Raw genomic sequence first — 21,664 nt, 5'->3', positions numbered from 1 at the left:
ATTCAATGTGAGAGTCAAGTGTTGAGAGCCAATAAACAATTTGGAGACATTTTTAAAAGATAACTTTACTAATAACTAATAACCCCAGGAAGGCTAGTGAAAGAATGGGCAAAAATCTCACAGGCCAAAGGCATTCAAAGATCAACAGACTCTACATAAGAATGAGATAATACTCAAAAAGGAAAAACTAGGTAACAGTCATCTGGGCATGGTGGTGCATGCCTGTAACTGCAGTTCCAATCTTTACTTGGTATGTCCACATTTCTCCTTTTAGGAAATGATCATTCAGTGGCTTTGTGTTTAAGTGTGGACTTCTGTATTTTTTTTTATTTTATTTGATAGTAGACCATAGTTAGAAGACTATCTTGAATATGAGAGCAGATTCTGAACTTGATGTTTTGAACATCGTTAAAATTGTTAAAACTAAGAGGACTCTTGGAGTTAATGCATTTTGCATTATCAAATGGCCATGAGACTATGAGAGACAGAGACAGATGTTATGACTTGAAGGTGATATATTCCCCCCACAGGATCATGTTTTGAATGCTTTGTCCCCAGCTCATGACATTATTTGAAGTGTTGTAGAGCCTTTAGGCAATAGGGCTTGGGTAGTAGATCACTAGGAGCAGGCCTTAGGAGGTTCTACTTACCACTTATCCTGGTCATGTCACTGCTTCTTGGTCCCCAGGAATTTGAGCACCCAACACCATAAACAGAGCTGCTCCTATCATCATGCCTTCCTTATTACGGTTAACTACAACCCTCTGAAACCATGAGCCATGAGCCAATAGAAACTTTTCATCCCTTAAGATGTTTCTGCCATGTATTTTGAAACAGCAAGGAGAAAAGAAACCAGTACAGTATTGCCTTCAGGAACAAAATCTTAGCATAAAGTGGAAGATAATTCATTATTCCCTAAAGGGCTTTTTCACTGCAGCTTTTTCTCATAATTATTCCTACTAGGATTCAAATAGGCTCTTCAAAAGAATTTAATTTGGTGAAAAACTGTGCTTCAAAGAATTAAACAAAAGCCAATTCCAAATTATAATTTTTTACATAAAATAGTAGAATGAGGAAACATTCGTCTCTTAGTAACAGGTGCAAACTGTTGGATTGTCCTTACATGTCAATTAAATCTCCAGGTATTTTCATATTGACATTTGTTGGTATGGAATGACTTATGAAATGTCACAATTTCATGTATTCTAGTCCATTGTCGGTTACATCAAACACTTTAAAACTGTATTTTTTCATTTGTTCCTTTTTACCATTAAAAGTAAGCAGAAAAAAATGTAATCTTCATTTTACAAATGATGAAGCACCATGTTCATTCACTTCTCATAGATCATCTGACAAGTCAGAAGTAGACAGTCAGGCTCTTGGTACAACATTCTCATTGATTATATTCCATGACCTTCTGTTTAACAAAGTCCTTTTATGGCAGTTTGGTAGCCTAGAAATTTACTACTAGGTAATTTAAGGAGACTACAAGTTCTTTGGTTTGTAAATCAAAGTTTATTAGTTAAAAGCAAGCAGTTTGGAAAAATAGTCAATAAAGATCATAAGCAATTATAACAATAATAACTTGAAAAATCATTACATATAAGGATGCAGGCATATAGTTTCAACAGCTTTCCTACTTTAGCCAAAGCATTGAGATTTGTACTGTCTACTTCAGTGCCATCTACCAGCCTATCTCTCTTGATTTTAACACCTTTAAATTTGTCCAAAAATATATAGCCTTGCTCCCTTTCCATTTCTCTATGCCATACAAAATCTCATTTGGGCATTAACCTCAAAAAGATCCAAAACAAAGCTACTTGGGTAATGGACCAGCCACTCACTCCACTCTCATGGAGGAGATTCAACATCTCAATAGGAGGCATCCAATAAGCATATTATTAGTATTTCTCCTTTTAATGTAACTATCTACTTAATCTATATCACCTACTGTCTAGCTGCTTCTAGCACTATCTTAGAGTTGGCTAATTTTCATAAGGCACAGATAAACTAAAAACTCAGGAAGTAACCCCATCTCAAACAACTGTGTAACTCTTGGCAATTTAAACTGTTCTCTGTACTGAAAATACTTTCCCCACTAGATCTTGTTCTTAAATATTTTTTTTTCTGCTAACCTTGCTCCTTATCACCTCTCTGTTTCTAATACTGTCCCATATAGCAAACATACTTGATACAACAGTCCATTTCTTGAAATTACATCTTGAGTTACATCTTAATGAAATTACATCTTGAGTTACATCTTAATGGTTCCTAAATGTATATGATTATACAATCAAGGCAAATACTGAAATATGTATTTAGTTCTTAGGTGCCATTGTATTTCCATCTTTCCAGGTGTTACAGGTAAACAAGGGGCTAAACAGATCCACATATTATGAGCTTGCAGCATTCTGACATCTAAGAGTCACACTGTCCATTCATTATTGTTCAGTCTTGTATAAGGCTTTGACTTACTGCAAAGTCTAGAGTGGCCTTACAGGTTTCTCTTGTTATGGCCTGCTTGAGTTAATTGATACTTTATTAATCAATTGCGAATTGTTAGTCCATACTCTATGGTTCTACTTGGATTGCTATCTACCCTTTAGTGTGTCTACGATGTTTTGTAGAGCAACAAGTTTGCTCTTTCTCAGGTAAATTACTCACCAAATAAAATTTATAGTAGACTGATGGCCTCTCTCTGGATGTTTCCAGAGTTTGTTCAGTTATTTATGATTTGAGTTTTATTTTGACAGAAAATGTACCCCATATCCTACAGATGAAAATTTCTTGATGGCAATATATATTTCCCCTAGTTGTCCCTAGCCCCTTACTTAAAGTGTAGATTATGTTTTCTAACTTTCCTACAATTCTTTTTATCATTATTTGTAAATATTTTATTAAATGTGAAAAGAATCCTAACTGTTTCACTAATTATTAGAATTATTCATTAACGTTTCCTCCTGGCATAGAAAATTACACTATTTCTTCATCCTTTCTCCAATCTGTCTAGGTTAATTTTTCAGTGCATCACCTATTTGCTTCTTTGGCTGTACTTGCGTACCTAGAATTTTTTTTATGTTGGGAAAATAAGATTCAATTTTTTTATTAAAAAAAGGTATTGTAGCAATAGGCTTACAGTATACTGCCTACTATAATATGTAACTAACCCTGGTAATTGCATTTTAACATAATTTCCATTTATTCTACTTGTATGTTTGCCATGCATCTGTCATGTTAGTTAGTTCTGTAATCATCTGTACTAAATGCCCTATTAATCTTTTTAACTATGACGTACTTTAGGACTCTACATAAATTGGTAAGAAGCCCATAGTGTATGTCCATGGAAGTAAAAGGATTGTATGGCATAGTTTAGTATAATCAGTGAATTTCTTGCATATTTACTCAGTTGCTCTCTGCTTCGGCACGAGGGTGCTAAAACTATTGTGGTTTACCCTTCTGACACATAGAAGATTACTGTGTCTCAATACAAGTCCACATCTTGTATATTTTACCCCTTATTAACAAATATTGCTAGGTTAATGTTGTAGCCATCCTACTACAATAAGTCTTAAACTCAGTTAGACACAGAAGATATACACTGTCCACTTCCCCTTGTAGACCATAACCTCCAGGCCATTACATAAGAGTTTGACTTTCTGTTGTTGGGCCTTGTCTTGCCATTCTAGAACTTCTTTCTTTCATTTCTGGTACAAGCTTCAGTTTCCTCAGGGAACAATATTGCAAAGAGTTTCAGTATGCATCAGCATTTGTGGAAGCAGTCTTTCATTGGAGTATCTTGGCCCCAGAATTCTCAAAGGTTTGTCCCCAGTAAATCTGGAAAACCATCTATACTTTTATTGTCTGGTAGATGTGGCACTTTCAGAATTCTTACTCCGCCATAGAAATCTCTCTCTTTAATATGCAATGTCTCAACATTGTACTGTCCGTGTGAAAATAGTCACTGTAATACCCTGCTGGAGAATACTACCCTTAGAATTTCCACTTATGCCAGAATAGTGACATTGGGTGTTTGTATGTGGCAGAGTTCATTAGTTCTTCATTCTATTCTTAGGGAGATTCTATTCTTTGCTATTATTTGATCTTATGAAGAATCCTAATAGTACAAGGAAAGGAAGAACTACATAACTAAAGTCAGCCTTTGAATTAAAACTTAGAAAAAAATGGTTTTGCCAAAAAGAAATCAAGGCTTACCTATTCTATGTGTTTTTAACAATGAAACTATGCAGAACTAGAAGAAAACACTTATTGCTAAAGCTTAGAAAATAGAACGTATTTGAAATAGAAAAATGATGATCTTCACATGCTGAATCTTACTCACTTTCTGTATCATCCTTTATTGCAGGGAGTATCTCCTCATAGATGTCATTCACATCTATCATAGCTTCATCCATATCAAGGATTAGGTCTTCGTCTCCTTTCACTGAAAGTATTGATTCTAAATCGGAAAGATCAGCAAGATCCGGCAAGGAATCTTCCTCAGGAGGAGGCACAACTGCTGCTGCCTCCTCCACCATACCATTCTGTTGTGCCAAAGCAGCTTGTTCCTGTGAGATAAAATGCAACAGCTCCTCCGCTATTCTTATTAACTGGGCTACACAATCAATAAGGCCAGTAACTAGTGAAGGGATTGACACAGACTCCATGGCTTAATCCTCTTCTCAAGAGATAAAATATTACTAAAAGCAAATGAGTTCTTGATAACAGTGGATCTTGTGGAGCAGATTAATGGTCCTTCTGTTGGCTTGGAGGAGAAATGAGGTAGTTGGTGTGATTATAATGGTGATCAAGTATGGAATGAGTCCGTACTAGTAGTGAATTACTATGATAATCACCACCAGATTGTCACATCCAAGACAACACAGCAAATCAGATCTAATAATGGAAAAAGACAAATACAAAGATCAGCATCCTTGACCTTTTATCCATACTGCAGATTATAGCTACAAGATCTCTAGCTACTGATTTTCCTTTTTGAAAACCTATTCTTCGTATGTCTCATGATATTTTTGCTCAGGGATTTCAGAATAAAATCAGCATAGGTAGTTTGCATATCTCTCCTGAACATCTCCATTGAGAAAAGATACACCATCACTCAGTTTTTAACTATTTATATTAGCATCTTTGCCTCATTGCCATTTATATCTGGTGTTTTTAGTTATTAATTCATTAAAGTTTCCAATTGTCCTGCATCCTGGGGACAGTGATGTTACTGTGCAATAAATTGTAAAAGCTCTTCATTTTTTCTTATTGATTAGGCTACACAATCAATAAGTCTACCAACTATTAGAGGAACTGACACTGATTCCACAACTCAGTGGACTTCTCAATAGATAAAATATTACTAAAAAGCTATAGCAAATGGTCTCTTGATGATAGTGAATCCTGTTGAGCTGACAATGGTTACTTCATTGATTTAGAAGAGAAATCAAGATGTTAATTTGATTATGATGGTGACCAATTATAGCATGAGGCCAGTGGTTCTACAAAATTGATGATATTTGGGAATTGTGTTAATTGCCAAACTATATAGCTATTGACTATTGACACAGTAGGATACTAACCATAAATATAAAATAAGTTTTCTACTAATAGAGACATGTATTAATATAAAAATAGTATACTTAGTGAAAAAAATTAGACATAAAAGAATATATATGGTATACTATTCAAATACAATTCTAGAAAATCTACGGTAAAAAAAAATAAGAGAAATGAGAAGAAATTAAGAGAATCATAAGTGAACTCTCTAGGGTGGTGTTAATAGTTACATTTTACAGAGTTTTAGGTTATTTAAGAATATGAAATTGCTGAATCCCATTGATCACTAGTGTGCTTTTCACTGTGTGTCGCCCCTCCAAAGTAACCAAACATAATCAATCCCCTACCTGAAAAGCACACAGTAGATGAGATGGCATGCCCCTAATATTGTAACAAATTCTCAAATTTGTGGAAGGAAGGCCTATTACATATAAAACACCAAGAAATCAACTTTACATTTTAGTGTTTAATGCTTACAATAAAATAACTATATGAAGTTATGATTGGGAACATTGAGAATCATAGGTATTAACTATTTTACTTATGACCAGCCACGTGGTGCAGAATAGAAGTCAGCCCAGAACTAACTTCCAAAGATCTATGTCAAAAGACACACATGTGGGTGTCTATACTAACATGTTTGCTTCAATGGGTCCACAGCTGACATCTCATTCTCCAAAATAGGAATAGAACTGAGAATGTTCCTTACACTTGATATCCCTAGAAACTGGTTAAATTGTTAATTGAATGTGGCTAACACAAACTGATGGAGAGAAGTGGATCAGTCTCCTATGGGGCCCATGCCATTATCAATTGTTTCATGGAGGTTCAGAGATGTGTCCATTTGCTCCCCCTCCTCTGATGTGCTGAATTTATCTAAACTATTGAAAGCTACTCACCTGTAAGAGAGCCAAGATGAACCAAAGGGTTACGGCTGTGCCTCGAAAATGATTTCTGGAGTTCTGCTTTCAAATAGGCTGCAGATGATCCTGCAACAACCAAAAAATATATAACTCATACACACAGAGAAAAGAAAAAAAGAGATAAATTACAAAATCAGTAGGTTTAAGGATATCAGAAAGGGGTGGAAACAAGAGCAAAATGCAAAGAGACCTTCCTAATGTGACCTGATGGTAGCATGCATTTTCTGTGGCATTTGCTAATTCTGGGCACAGGTTGACAATAAAGCTAGTCCAAAGGCAGAAGGACTCTACCAGGGAATGAGAAACACCAGCATAGCTGTTAGAAGCTGTAGGAGATTAACAGAATGGAATAGAAACTTGAGGTATCCAGGGCCAGTTTTTCTTACCTGAAATTGGTTGAGGTCCAGGCTGACTCCTAGGCAGGAAGTTCTCACAACAGGGATGGGTATTGCCACAAACACACTGCTGGTCTCCTCCTCAAAAAGACACCTAGATTTTGAGGTTAGAGGAACATAGAAGAGGCCAATGAATCAATAAGCTCCATACTACTCTTGAAGGACACGTGTGTTGAGCAAAATTATTCTAAAACATATAAACATATATAAAGAATCGGAACTCATAAGGAACAAGACTAGAAGATGTATACTACCAGATATCAAACCTGAAGCATAAGAAGGCAAACGTTTCACATTCTCTCTCATATGTGGAAGCTAAAATTTGTCAATTTGAGTGCAGAATACTGACTACTAGAAACTTGGAAGGGCCACATGGAAGGAGGATAAAGGGAGGTTTGATAATGGGTACCAAAATGAAGTTAAATAGGAGGACTATGTTCTGGATTTCTATGACACAGTAGGTTCACAAAAACAAACTGTATATTTTCTTAGTAACTAGAAGATAGGAACTCAAAGATGCCAATCTTAAAGACATGTTAATTACCCTGATTCTATTAGTGCATATTGTATGCAATTACAGAAATACTATGCCATATACCATGAATATGTGTATTACATGTTAACAAAAATAAAAAATTTAAAATATCAAGGCTAAATTTATGGCTACAGACATAGTACTGATATGCAGACAGACAAACCAATGGAACCATGACAGTGATTATACATCAAATACTAAAAACTAATCTGAAATGGATAGTAGACTTAAATCTGAAAGATAAAGCAAATATGTAGCTCAAACCATAAGAGAAAACCTTCATGATCTTAGAAAAGCAAAGATTTACCACATATGCCCCAAATTAGCTAATTATTATTTTCATTAAAATAGGAGCTTTTATCTATCAAAAGATAACTTGAGAGTAAAAAGATCAATAATAGAGTAGGAAAATATTCAGAAAGTATTCCCAATAGAAGGTTTATACCTACCCACTCTATGCATATATTTTAAACTCCTATAAATCAATAAGAACAAGACAATGCAAATGCCAAGAAAAGACAAAAGAAATTAACTACTATTTCAGAGAAGAGGCTATCTATACAACCTACAAGTACACAAATAGGCATTTAACACTATTACTCATCAGAGAAACGCAAATCCAGTCCACACTGAGATATATCAAACCCCACCAGAACAGTATATCTGAAAGGACTGATAATAAGAAACAGAACAATAGATCCACTGGAACTCATATACATTACAGGTGAAAGTACCGGCTCGTACAACTACTTTGGAAAATACTGGACAGTATCTACTAAAGCTAAGTCTATCTCTATGTCATGAACCTGTAGTTTTACTAGTAAGTACATATCCAAATTACAGAGTGTGAACATTACTAGAATACATGTAAAAGAATGTCAACAGAAACTAGAAGTATAAAAGTGTATTATACGTCCCATCATTCCATTTAGATGAAATTTAGGACAAGGATGAGTGTCATCAGCATTGTTCGACCAGCCTGTCATTAACGCTAAGGAAATGAAGTGTAAACATTCAAAGAGGGCTCCTTCTGCCCAGTGTAGATCTCTACTTCATGTCAATGCAAAGGCAAGAGGTCTTGATTGCCAGACAGTTTTTAATTGCTGCAACGAGACATAATCTGCCTCTCATAAGCAGCTGAGAGAGCTAGATTACAGGTAATGCTATCTAACTGATAACTTGACTCTTTGCATCTGTCTCACTTTTTGTCAACATGACTAACGAAAACCCACCATTTACTTCTCACTGAAAGTCTTAGCCTGTTATTTGGCACTGCTTCCAACTGGAAATCTGGCAATAAGTATCTAACAGTGGGACAGAAAAGGAGCAAAGGAATCCAAAGCCCCTGGGCCCGTGTTTATAGTTGATAAGCTTCCCTGCATCAGGCAAGGTAAATTACTTCATATCCAAAGGGAACAGAGGTAGTTATATGGGAGTGATTAAATGTGCCTTTGGTGAGTACAGGTGCCAGTTCTGCATTCACAAATAGGATTTTTTTTTATTGTGCTCCCTTCTGCAGTGCTGCAGTGCCATTTGAATACAAGCATTTAATTTAAATGTTTAAACAAACAACATGTGTGTTAATGGTTCCTCAGCTGGTCCTGGGATTACACCCCCTGCCCTCTGGGCTGGGATTTTTATCTAAAGTCCACACAGGTTTTGTGCAACACAAACTGCCCTCAGGAGGGAAAGAAGGAGAGTAAATAAATAATCTCAAAGTTGGATGGGAAAGGAGGAGAGGCTTTTGAATGTGGTAAGGGGAGCAGTCAAGAGGGTAAATAGGTTCAAAATACATTGTATGAAATTCTTAAAGAATGAATAACAAATTATTTTAAAAAAAACACTTCTAGACATGCATAACTTCTCTTTGCCCTCTCCACCTCCAGGGATACGTCAAAAAGACCTATCCCATCATTTTTATATAGTAGGAGAATCTCTAGGGAGATATAATGAAAATTATCAACACGATTTATCCTTACACCTATTTTTTGACTTTTTGTCTTTCACATCATGCCTCCCAATCCCACCCATCCCCCCGCCAAAAAAAACCAAGATAAAATGTAAGAGAAAAGGGAGGAGGAAGAAGCGGAAATTCTTGTCATGGGAGCTGCAGTGTGACACAGTGAGTCACTCGGTAAATCCCTTTATCCATACAATTTTACAAGGAGGCATTCATCACAAAGAATCGTTGGTCTGGGTGAGGCCTCTGGGCTCTGCTGCACTATCAATGCTGGGACCTCACTGGGGCTCTTCCTGGACATCCCGTTGCTGCCCTGTGCCCCTTACACTTACGTTTTAAAGTTAGAAATTGTTGCCTTTACAAAAATTGCACGCAATAAGGCATTTGCCTGCTACAGGACCTGACATTTGAAACGTCCATGGACCATCTTTAATTTATTAAGAAAGAGGGAAAGAAGTGTGCAGCTGAAGAGCTAAACATGGCCCCTTCTTGGAAAATACATGAAAAATTCCAAACAAACCAAGACAAGGGGGAGTAGAATGCCCTTATAGTCAATTTAAAGCAGGATCTTCTGACTTTCTCTCCTCCTCTTTCTGATTTGTTTGGTGCTGAAGAGACAGTCTTCGACTCTCACTTACCCTTCAGAAAACCAACTTCATCAGCGCTGGGAAATGATATTTTGAAAATGTCTCTTAGTCATTTTCTTAGGCACACAGTTTTTCAGAATGCTATCCAACCATGGGGTCAGCCACCCTATCTTGGCTTGGGGGGGGACATAAACAGGCTTGTTCCTGAAGCTTAGCTGCTATAAGAGTCTCCCAGAGAGCCCAGAAAAAAATGTTAACATTTCCAGAAAGAGTAGCAAGTACAGAAGAAAGGCTGGAAATGAGGGAAAGGAAAAACATAACTGAGGGTGATAGGAAAAAAAGGTTCTGTTCCTAATTTTCCCCTCAGATTTCTGAGAGGGAAAAAGAAAAGTTGGGGGGGGGGAGTTCATGGGAAAAAATAGTCTCTTTAGGAGAAACACCAAAATGATGGTAGTGACTAAGAGGGCTGTATATTGTAGCAAGCAGACTTATATTTTCATTCTAACTTTACTAATAAGAACGTTTCTAAGCTACTTTTGCCTTAATTTCCTTACCTGTAGAAGAGGGATAGCAGGAAAATTGCATGAGTTATTTCATTAATGAGTTTAAAATGGTTCCCAGTTTATTAAGTGCTTTATAAATGCTAGCTGTATAGTTGTGCTAGGGGAATTCCAGGAAGTAATGTGTGGGGCATCCTGGCTAGTACTAGTGGCCCATTTAAGTAACAAGAGGAAGAAACACAATACCTCTTACCCTTACCATCCTGGTCTGGGGTTTGTTCTGAGCTTCATGTGCAAGACTGAGCCCTGGAGTTCTGGCCTTCTTTCTCTTTCTGCAAATGCCAGGTGGCCAAGAGGGGGCACGCCCAACAAGAATGATCAGAGAAAATACAGTCCTCCTCTATGCCTGAAACTGTGCTTACACCGCCTGCCAAAGAATGCGCCTTTCTGGTTTTAGTGGCTTTGAACTGGGATTCCCTAGCTCCACTCAGTAGCTCATCCCAGGGTTTTACGGTTTCTTCCTTCTGGAAACCGTATCCTCAAGCACATTCACAAATATTAACCTACAAGAGTCCTATCTGACAAAGATTCTTATTGCACCACTGAGGGAATGGAAACCCAAACTTCTTTCACATCGCATCTCATTGGATTTTCAAATTACTGTGAAGTTGATAGGGTAGCATGGGGCTATATCTCCACTATGTATTTATGAAAATCAAAATCCTCACAAGCCAAATGGTCCATGGTGCATGGCCGGAAAGGGCTATAAACTAGAACCTGATTTGCTGCTCTTTCCATAGCTTCCAATAATATACTGCAAAGTCCCTAACCCTTGAGGAAAAGTCTTCCAAATTCCTTGTTATGACAGATTACATACCTTGAGTATGCCATTACCTAATGCTTAGTATTCCACTAATATCTGGGAATCAAACCATAAAATCATCTATAGACCCTATACGGAGAACTGCCAAGTGAATATCAGAGACTAGGATTCCCATTGTCACTCTCTCCAAGAAAGAAAATAGGATTTGAGTATCCAGGCTATCCAGTGGAATGAGTCAATTGTTTCTTCCAAGCCACTCCGCCTTCCTCTTGCATGATACATTACATCAAACAGTTCTCTTCAGGAACATAATAACACAAATAAGAAAATTATAGTACAACTAAGTAACTGTGACCTAAAGTAAATCCCAACAGCTTCTTCCACTGTGCCACTAATTGCTCATGTTGAAAGCTTTTGTCATTGCCACTGCCACACAAGAAGAGTAGAAACTGTCCTTTGAAATGCATCACTAAAGGGGAAACTGGTATTTACTTGGCAGGAGGAGAACAGGATACTTCATGCTTGGCATACTGCTACCATTGGCATCGAATCCAGAAGCTGCTGCATTCTGCAGGGGTGGCAACTATTTTGTCCTCGGGATAATATAATGGAAGATACAGCTATATTTATGTACAGACTTTAATAGAAATGCCTGTCACCCCTAGTAAGCTCACAGGAGGTGACAGAAATGGCACAGCCAGGAAAAGGCAAGCCAAGTCTTTAGTGCCTTCTGGCAGCTAAATCCATAGAAGAAGGCCTGGATCTTTTTCTTGGGTCCCAGAACATTACTATACAGGGAGGTATACAGTAACTGTCCCAAGAATTACTGAACTAGGCCAGATTTGTCTTCTGTGCCCCTTCCCAAACCACAGTAAATCAAATGGCTGAAAGTTCAGTCTACTGCCATGTCAGTTCTGATGTCCATTGTGAAACAGCGAAGTTCCATATATAAACCTCACACTGAGGTTAGAGGTATCAATATAAATACAAACTGATGAATGCTCTATAGACTTCTAATAATACAGAGATAGAAACATCATTGAGCCATGAAGGCATGACTACCTCAGTCCCACAGGCATAGACAGAAGTATTTGACACTGGGGAAGAAGGAAGGGTGGAGAAAGAAGACATTGTTTTTAAGGAATACAGACACGGTAGACAGAGAGACTTAGGTTCAAACCTAAATGTTTCCTTAACAGTTTACTTAAGTTTACCATGACTCTCAGTCCTTATCAGAAATAAATATGATGATAGCACTTTGGGCAATTATAATCCTTTTAATTTAGACAATCTTTAATTGTGGGAAGATAGCCTAACAATTTAGGTAAAACATGCAAGTGTGTGATCTCAGTTCAGATACAGACTTAAACGTTTCCTCTCTGACATTCGTTGAGGAAAGAATTACGTTTCTGTAAACCTGTGTTTTGTCTTCTATATACTGAAGATGGTGAGGGCACCATCAAGTGAGATCATTTTTGAGAGATCTTTTGTAAGTTAGGAAGTTCAAGGCAAAAATAAAAACAAACTCAATCTGGTTTTCCAGGGATTAGAGCTTTTGCAGGACTCAAGATTCTTGTCATTTAATGAAGAAAATCTTGAGCAATCTGGAATAATTTCAACACTTTAGTCTTCACTAGACCTTAACGTGACTGAGACTGTGAATAGGATGTAACTGGCCTTAATAGGTCCTAGTTTTACCTTACCTTGTCCCTGAGTAGGCCTTTACTATTCTTGGACTCTTGCTAGACCTTAACTAGCCTCCAATTAGAGTTTAACTAAGATTAGCTCTTGGCCAAAAATAAATAAATAAATAAAGTAAAATAAAGCAAAAGAAAAGAAAAAGAAAAAGAAACCACTATGCAGGCTCAAACATTCTGTATCTGAAATTAGATTCTGAATAGGCTGTCTCTCTCTCTGGTTCGTATCCTGGCAAGATGTTAAGAATACTATGAATAGATGTTAACCAGGCATAACCTATGACTAGGCTAACTGGGTTCTATTAGGACTTACCTTGGCTTGGCTTAGCTACACCTTAACTTCACTAGGCCTGGAAAGGAACTCCCATAGAGGAACAAGTAGTTAAAGCTATCAAGGGCCTTGAGGGGGACAATCTGGGAGGAATAATACAGAAATTGACTATAGAAAAGCCCTTTGTGTGGAGAAGCCACGACCTCAGAATGGGTTAGAACTCCATGAGGACTCTATGGTTGGTTTTTACACCAGTCATTGTGATGGTACAGGTTAACAGAGTTCAGATTCTAAGCCTCTGGGCCTCCACATGGCCCTTGAACCGATCTGTAAACAGGACAAAGCCAGCTAATTCTGTCCCAATACACCCCTTCTCAAAATGCTGACTATAGTAAATGCCAGCCATGAGCTACTCTGCCTAACAGACCCGTCTTTAGGTCAGAACTGCTGTGTATGATTGTGTGCGGGACAGGCTGCCTATACTGGAAAAGGAATGACTTACCAAAGTCCGACTAACAACACAAATGGGACATGTTAACAGGACAACCTGTTCGAGTCGTAGGAAAAGCCCAATCTGTGGAAAATGGAAAGGGTTTGGGCAGTGGTGGTGCACGTCTTTAATTCCAGCACTCAGGAGGCAGAGCCAGGCGGATCTCTGTGAGTTCAAGGCCAGCCTGGTCTGCAGAGAGAGTTCCAGAGCAGCTAGGGCTACATAGAGAAACCCTGTCTCGAAAAAAATAAACAAACAAACAAACAAACAAACGGCTGTACCAGACTAGTTAATAGAGCAGAAGCTCCTGATTGTACACACTTTTTGACTCCTAGAGTATTTACATCTGCTCTGCATAAGACAGTTGCAGGCAGCTATTCTTGGCCCCTGACTTAGATGTGTTCCCAGGAAGCAAGGTTCAGCGATGCTTACATCCCTTAGATTCAAACAGTAAGAGAATTCCTCCTGTACTTCTATGTGTCCTGCTGGGAATGGCTCTGACAGCGTCCGTGACCACCGGTGCTGCTGCAATAGGCATCCATCAAGTGCAACATAGCCAGCTTTCTACTCAGATCAAAGAAGATTTACCTCTTGTTCAGAAAAACATAGTCACTGTTCAAAATCGGGTAGATTTGCTGACAGCAATGACCCTCCAACACTGGAGAGGATTAGATTTGATTACCACTGAAAAGAGAGGCATATGCATGGGTTTAAATGAGGACCGTGGTTTTTAACATGGTGACCCGGGCTGGCTCTGGTAATAGCGCCTCTTATAAGAATAATGCTAGAACGTCTATTAGGACCATGCATCTTGAACACCCTTTCCAGCCAGGTCCATCAGAACTGGAATGAAAGCGAAAACAAAAAACAAAGCAAAACTAAAAAAAAAAAAACTACAAATAATACATCAGGAGTACCAACCCATTTCTTCAAGATAGATTCATAAGGCTTTATGAAGCCGCGGAGACGGAAATGAAGTAGAATAAGGCAGAAAAGACCAATTATTGGATTTACTTAAAGCACTATTTGTACTGCTTATTTGCAAGCATGATTTCACTTGCTACCTAGAACAGAATGACCTGAAGAAATAGCTGAAACAATGAGTTGTTGCCCTTAACAACCTGGCCACAACAGCTTACACCTGTCAGCTTGAAAATTTGCCCTTAAAAACAAGAGGCTGACCGCCACGTCAGCTTCTGTAAAATAGCAATTGCTTGCTCACCCCATCTTGTGGCTTTAGAAAATAAAATAAGAACGCAAACAGACCTGGCACGGAAGCCGTTCTGGAACTATCCTGGCTTCAGTTCACCGGTGAAGACAGCTCCTCTCTTCCACTCCCATTGGTGTCGGAGTGCTTACTCCAGAGAGATTCCCGCAACACCTTCTCTAGATTTATAGCCCAGCTGGGGACTAACAAGGTTTTCACAAGATCTCAACTGAGATTTAGACCTGGGTGGGATTAAAGTGGGTTTTGAATAGGTCTAAACTATGTTTACATCCTAGTCAAACTTTAATAGGGCTGGCCAGGGCTTTAAATGTCTTAGGTTCTGATTAGAACAAAACTGAATGCTGATTAAGCTTCAGCTGAGCCTGACCAAACCTTAACAGAACCTGTGATGCTTTTACTGGACTTTGGCGCTGACTAGACCCTCAGGGGCCTGACTAGGCCTTAACTTACTTAACTAGCTCTTGAAATAGTTTTAGATCCTTTCTATATTCTAGCAAGACTGTGACAAGGCTTCATTTAAACTGAGATTCTGACTAGACTTTAGCTTCAGTCCCTACGGAGGTATTAACTAGGCTTTGGCCCTGGCTAGGCTTTAACTGGACTGTTGAGGTTTTAGTTGGGCAGGAATAATGTTACAATTTAACCATAACTCAGAGAGACCTTTATCAAGATGGATAATCCTGAAGTAATCTTAAGCTCTGGGTGTACCTTAAAAAAGATTTGCATAGGACTTAACTGTGTTCTATGTCTTCATGATAGGCATGGGTGTGGGCCCTGCCATAAATAGTTTCTGTTTAAAACTTAAGATTTGGTCCTTAACCAGTCTCCAATTATGCAAGCACTACTAGGATTTGATTATACATAAACTAAGTGTAGGCCATAAATAATCCTTCAGCAAGCCTGGGCTTGAACTAAACTAGACATTTATTTGGAGCTACCCAAGACTCAACTACACTAAAAGTTGACAAATAAACTTTAATACTTAAATAATTTGAGTCTTAAACCAAACTAGTTTGCTTTTAACTAGAACAAGGCTTTGACTACGCCCTAATAGGGCTTTGACAGATCTCAACTGTGCTGGGGCCCTGCTAATTACACAGTGACTACGTTGAAAGGAAGTTTAGGGTCTCGACTGTGCTTTAGTGGCATTGACAAGATTTCATCCAAGCTAACCAGTACTTAAGCAAGCAAATGTTCTGCCTAGGTCTTAGCTGAGGTGACTAGACCTGATCCAGGTTTGGTCTCTCAGTGGGCCTTAACTGGGCTCTAACCAGACTTAACCTGAGCTCAGTCATTAGCTAGGCTTTAAGTAAAATGTTAAGTAAAATCTAACATTTAACTATACTGAGGAATTAACTAGACTTAGCTACACCTACACCCTGGTTAAGTCTAAAGTAAGTTCAATAATACTATGTGACTTTCATAGGACATAATTCGGTTCAAACTAGAAATTAACTAGGCTTAGGCTTTGGTGAGGGCTTATCTTGGCTCTGACTTAGACTAAACAGAGTTTAGGTCCTGCTTTTGTTATAACTGGCATCTAATTATGTTTAAACTAGGCTGAAATATCAGCTAGGTTCTCAGGAGGCCTCTAATTCACACTTGAACATTTATGAATTTGTAACTCTTTAATTATACTATGAATAACATTGATAGGTTTACTCCCTGGGAGAGGGTTTGTCTTGGCTCTTGCTAAACCTAATTAGCCTTATATACTCAAAAGAGCTTATGTCCATTCTAACTAAACCTGAACTACTTGTGTTTTAACAGAATCTAAAACAGGATTAGATCCTGGGAAGATCTGAACTAGGCTCCAACTAGGACCAAATGAAACCTTTACAATAGCTAGGTCCTAAATGTGCTCTAACCAACCCTTAACTAGTCTTAGTCTCTGCCAAGACCAAAGTTAGACCTAATTATATCTGAATGAGGCTGAAGCCCAAGCTATGTTTTAACTAAGATATTCATAAACCTGAACCAAGCTTATTTCCTGCATAGAGTTTAACCAGTCTCTCTCTATACCTAAATAAGGCTTAGACCCAGGCCAGGGCTTAACTGTGATCTATAACCTAAACTAGACTTAGGTACTAGCTAGACAATCTTTTGGGCTCTGATCAACAATACTTACATAGGCTTAGGCCCTGCCTAGACTTCAATGAGATTTTATTATATATTAACTAGTCTGAGGCCTTTGCTGACTCTTAGCCATATCTAATAGAACTAAACAATGTTTATATCATTGCTAGGAGTTAAGTACTCTGTCCTTCAGACTTAATTAATCTTAAGCCCTAACTAGGATTTCCATGGACTCATTTGAGTTTAGCTATGCTTCCAGCCTGGCTAGAAGCAATGAGGCTCTTACTAGACCCAACATAGTCTTAGAGTCTAATTAGAGTTTAACTATGCTTATGACATTGCAAGGATTCGACTGTACTGTGAGTGGAACCAGGATTGGACCCTGATGAGAGCTCAGCTAGACTCCAAATGAAACTAAAATCGACTTAGATATTAGCTAGAGTTTAGCTGGGCTCTGACCAGCCTGACTAGTGCTTAACGGGAATCTTACTGACAGCAATGATAAGCTTTGTTAATACTTATAAAAGCCTAAGCTTGGTTAAGATGTAATTAAGTCTGATTGAATTCTAGGCATGACCTGGACCTAGAATTAGAGTATTAGAGTCCATTTAAGGTCAAGGTAATACATAAGCCTAGTTTAGGTCTATCCAGAGCTCTATTAAGCCTTAAGACTAGTTAAGGTCTGCAAAGAAAGCTCAAGCTTTACTAGGATATAATAAAGTCAGTGGCTGGAGTGACAGCTTAAGCTTAAGATTCCTTTGTGTTCTTAGAGAGGATCCAATTTGGGTTCCTAGAATCCACATCAGATGGCTCACAACTGCCTGTAACTTTAGCTGCAGGAGATACAATGCCATTTTCTGGCCTCTGCATACATGTGCACATGCCTACACACACACACACACACACACACACACACACACACACACACACACACACACACTTAAAAATATAAATATAAAACAAATACTATCAAAAATATGGTAGTGGTATCAACAATATCCCCAGCTACACCTTAACTAGACTCTATTATATCTTAATCAACTTGGGTCTTAGCCAAGTCTTAACTAAGCTATGACTATGTTTATGAACTTGCTGAGATTTAACTACATGGCAGTCAGAGATTTATCACATTAAGACTCTAGCAAGGACTTACCTGGACAGTTAACAGGCACTGGCTAATTCTTCCCTAGTACTGGCACTGAATCGCTCTAAACCAATCTTAAAACCTAAACTCTAAGATTTACTTTTTTCAGGCTTTATTTGCTTTTTGAGACAGGGTTTTCATATGTAGCCCGGGGTGAACAAAAGCTCACTGTGTAGATCAGGCTCAAATTCAGATCTACCCGTTCTGCTTCTGCCTCTCCCTCAGCCTCCTCAGTACTGAGATTAAAGTCAAAGGCCACCTTTTGTTGTTTTTGTTGTTGTTATTTTTGCAGGGGGGTGTCAGAATTCCACTATGTAGCCCTGGCCGGACTAGACCAGGCTCAAAAACTCACCAAAAAAAAACAAAAAAAACTGCCTGCCTCTGCCTCCTGCATACTCAGATTGAAGGCACATTCCACTGCCCCTGCTCAGGTTTTTTGTTTTATTTTTGTTTGTCCATTTGAGAAAGGGGTTCATTATGTAGCCCTTTCTAGACTAGAATTCACTACTTAAACCAGACTTAAACACGGATCTGCCTGTCCCTGCCCCTGCCCCAAGTGCTGAGATTAAACGCATGTGTCCCCCGCCCCTCTTTGCGGTACTGGAGATGGAACTCGGAGTCTTGTATATGTTAGGCAGATAATTTACCACTGAACTAACACTTGAGAACTTCTCTCTCTCTCTCTCTGTTTTAGAGATAGGATCTTGCTATATAGCCCCGGCTGGCCGGTTCTTCCTATATATCCTAGATGGGACTCCAGCAGTCTTACCCTGTCAGCCTCCCAGGGGCTGGAATTGCAGAAGTGTGTGAAACCACACCTGGCTAAACAGTTTTTAACTAAATATACATCTTGACTACAGATTAATAATATTTAAATACATTTTTATTACACTGACATTCCAGCTTCACCCTATGACCTTTTAAAATCTTAACTATATTGTAGAATCCATTTAGAACTAAACTAGGCAACTAAACTTTAAACTGTGATATCTACACCTTAAGTACAGTTTGACTTTATTCTTAAGTAGGCTAAATAGACCTTAGTTAGGCTTAAGTACTTTGAGTTTCCAAGTTTGAGAACTTGCCTTAATTCAAGTCTGCTTAGGCTTTGACTAACTTGCAGTCACTTTTCATTAAAAATAAATTCAGTTCCACACTTCTTCTAGCCCTGAACTCCCACAATTTTTATCTGCTTTTACCACCACAAGTCTGCAGTTTCAGGCTGCTCTCAGAATCATAGAAAAGCCAAGAAGAATATAACCCCCATCTTACCCCACTGCCGCAGGAAAGAAGACTGCATCCAGCTCCACTGCACCCAACCATGATTGTAGTGCGACACAGGAAACAGTTATGGTTATGATATCCCTCAAGAAACCAAGGGATGTGTTTCCTTTGCGACACTCAACCTGGAAGTATATTTTTGTCCTGTCCAGTCATGTGGTCTGTACTTCTTCAAAGGCACTTATACTTTGTAATAACTTTGTAACAGATATGGAAGGAAGTGTTCCCATCAATGCAGAACTTAGCTACAGCTTGGATGTTCAATTCATAGTTAAGAAGAAAGATAACTGATAAACTAGAATTGCAGTAAAGGGGTTTCTGTACTTTTTACAAGGCTAAGCCCTAGGATTTGTGAACCCTATGAACCCTGTGAAGTTAGCGTATCAGTCCCACTGTAAGGAAGTGGGCGGTCTGATGTGTACAGCCTTGGCTTATTATAGGATATTGAAGTTTTTTGTTGATCTCGAAGGAACAAGATGATAAAAACCAGACCAGAGCATGAGCAGTCATCCATATCTAATGGTTTCATGGATTCTTAGTGATAAAAGACTGATAATTTGTTCCAAATCCCCACTGTTCTATTTGGTTTAGGAGTGTTTTTCGGTATTTACTTTTTAGGTAAACACATGTTTTCTTTCATGAATCTCTTTAGCTGTTGACTGATTTATTGGACTTTAGCACAGAGCAGTAGGAAGATTCACAGGGAAACAACAAGGAATTTGTAAAGCCTGCAAAATGTGATGCAACGGGACAGGAGATCTGGGTTTTTTTCTAGTCCTTGTCCCAACCCAGCTCAGTTTGTTTGCATTCATTCTCTGTGGCCATAACAAAGAAACACCTTTAAAAACCCACAGGCCCCCATCAAGATGACATATTAAAGTCTTGGGGACACATTTCAGAGCCCCCCTCTCTCCTTCATTCTTTTTTTTCCTTTCTGCAATGTTCATATTTCAGGTTCAACCAGATGAATGAGTACCAAGGAATCTAGGTTCTCTGTATATTTTTTTTTCTACATCTTTTCTTCTGTGTGGTTTGGTAAAGCCTCTGGATACATTGCTTTGTTTTTATGGTTCTTTGTTTTTTGTTTGTTTGGTTGGTTGGTTGGTTGGTTAGTTGGTTGGTTGGTTTGGCTCTGGCTGCCTTGGAACTCACTCTGTAGACAGGCAGATCTTGAACTCAGAGATCCACCAGTGCTTTTACATTTTTTTGAGACAAGGTCTCATGTAGCTCAAGCTGGCTTCAAATTTAATATGTAGCTGAAGACACTCTTGAACTCTACATCTTCCTGTCCCAGACTGATTTTTATGATTATAGGACTATATCTTCCCGAGCTATAGAATATTATTTTCTTAATCACAACGACCTGTCACCAATCCTTAGTATCAACCCCCACACTTACTAATATGACACATCGTCATAGTCTAATACATTGTTCTCTTTGTTGTTTATGGTGCTGGGGATTAAACCCAAAGCCCCAAAACTTAGGATAGCACTCTAGCCCAAGCTATGTTTTCAGGCACCTAACTGTTTCGATTTCTTCTGCTGCAGTATAAGATTTATTTTTTTAATTAGTTTTTTTAAGTCAATATACAAAGTGATAGGTTCCATTATGCAGTTTTCATGCATTGTTTTGTTGATTGGCTTGCTCCACTCCCCTCCCCCAAGCCTCTGTTCCTCTCCTGCTGATTTCTTTCCTCCCTCAACTGCCCCTCTCCTGTTCTCATATATTCTATTACCCGTTTGTCCTCTGTCTAGGTAGGCATTCCTCAAACTCCATCCTACTGCTTATTTTTCCATTTATGCTTTCCTCTTACTTTATTCATTCCTTTGCACCATTTTTCATTTCACAAAGGATCTGAGGTAGTTACAATGTCATATTACACATTTTCCCATAATTATGGTACCCAGCTCTGGGGTCTCAACTACCATCTCTATGCAAGCAACTCTCAAACTGCCTCTCCGACTCTGTTGTCCCCTCTACCTACACACCACATCTATATGCCCGACCACCTGATGGGCACTGTCTGGAGACATCTCAAATTCAACATGTACTCAGCTTACATGACCAGCTCATCCTGTTTTTCCCAGGTTATTCCAAGTTTTAGAGCTGAAATTCCAATGTTCTGGGAATGCACTCTAAATATCAGTTTACTCAGGACAGTAGGTCATCATAACTAAAATGAACTCATCCATAT

The 21,664-nt window shown here is 38.5% G+C and overlaps 2 protein-coding genes across 3 annotated transcripts in view; one reads left to right on the top strand and one right to left on the bottom strand.

Annotated features, from left to right (window-relative positions):
• Positions 1-21,664, top strand: part of Trpc5 (transient receptor potential cation channel subfamily C member 5) — a 100,729-nt gene that overhangs the window by 38,990 nt on the left and 40,075 nt on the right. The gene's annotated exons all lie outside the window — the stretch shown is intronic.
• On the bottom strand, positions 1,509-19,804 carry Trpc5os (TRPC5 opposite strand). 2 transcript variants are annotated; one of them, XM_059250911.1, is made up of 4 exons: positions 19,461-19,804; positions 6,869-6,971; positions 6,459-6,548; positions 1,509-4,893 (listed from the first exon to the last, which is right to left on the bottom strand). In XM_059250911.1, the coding sequence occupies exon 4, from the start codon at positions 4,662-4,664 to the stop codon at positions 4,332-4,334; it is 333 nt and encodes a 110-aa protein (XP_059106894.1). In that variant the 5' UTR covers positions 4,665-4,893; positions 6,459-6,548; positions 6,869-6,971; positions 19,461-19,804; the 3' UTR covers positions 1,509-4,331. The 2 variants fall into 2 exon arrangements, with proteins under 2 accessions (XP_059106894.1, XP_059106896.1); XM_059250913.1 differs by lacking the exon at positions 19,461-19,804 and adding an exon at positions 13,293-13,444.

This window comes from Peromyscus eremicus, chromosome X (assembly GCF_949786415.1).
Source record: "Peromyscus eremicus chromosome X, PerEre_H2_v1, whole genome shotgun sequence".
Classification (NCBI taxonomy): domain Eukaryota; kingdom Metazoa; phylum Chordata; class Mammalia; order Rodentia; family Cricetidae; genus Peromyscus; species Peromyscus eremicus.
Note: the sequence above shows the minus strand (reverse complement) of the source record. Positions and strands in the feature narration are given on the sequence as shown.

Bases quoted from the DNA above. Each gene is read 5' to 3' on its own strand.
- Trpc5os (XM_059250911.1), bottom strand. From the start codon at position 4,664: ATGGAGTCTGTGTCAATCCCTTCACTAGTTACTGGCCTTATTGATTGT.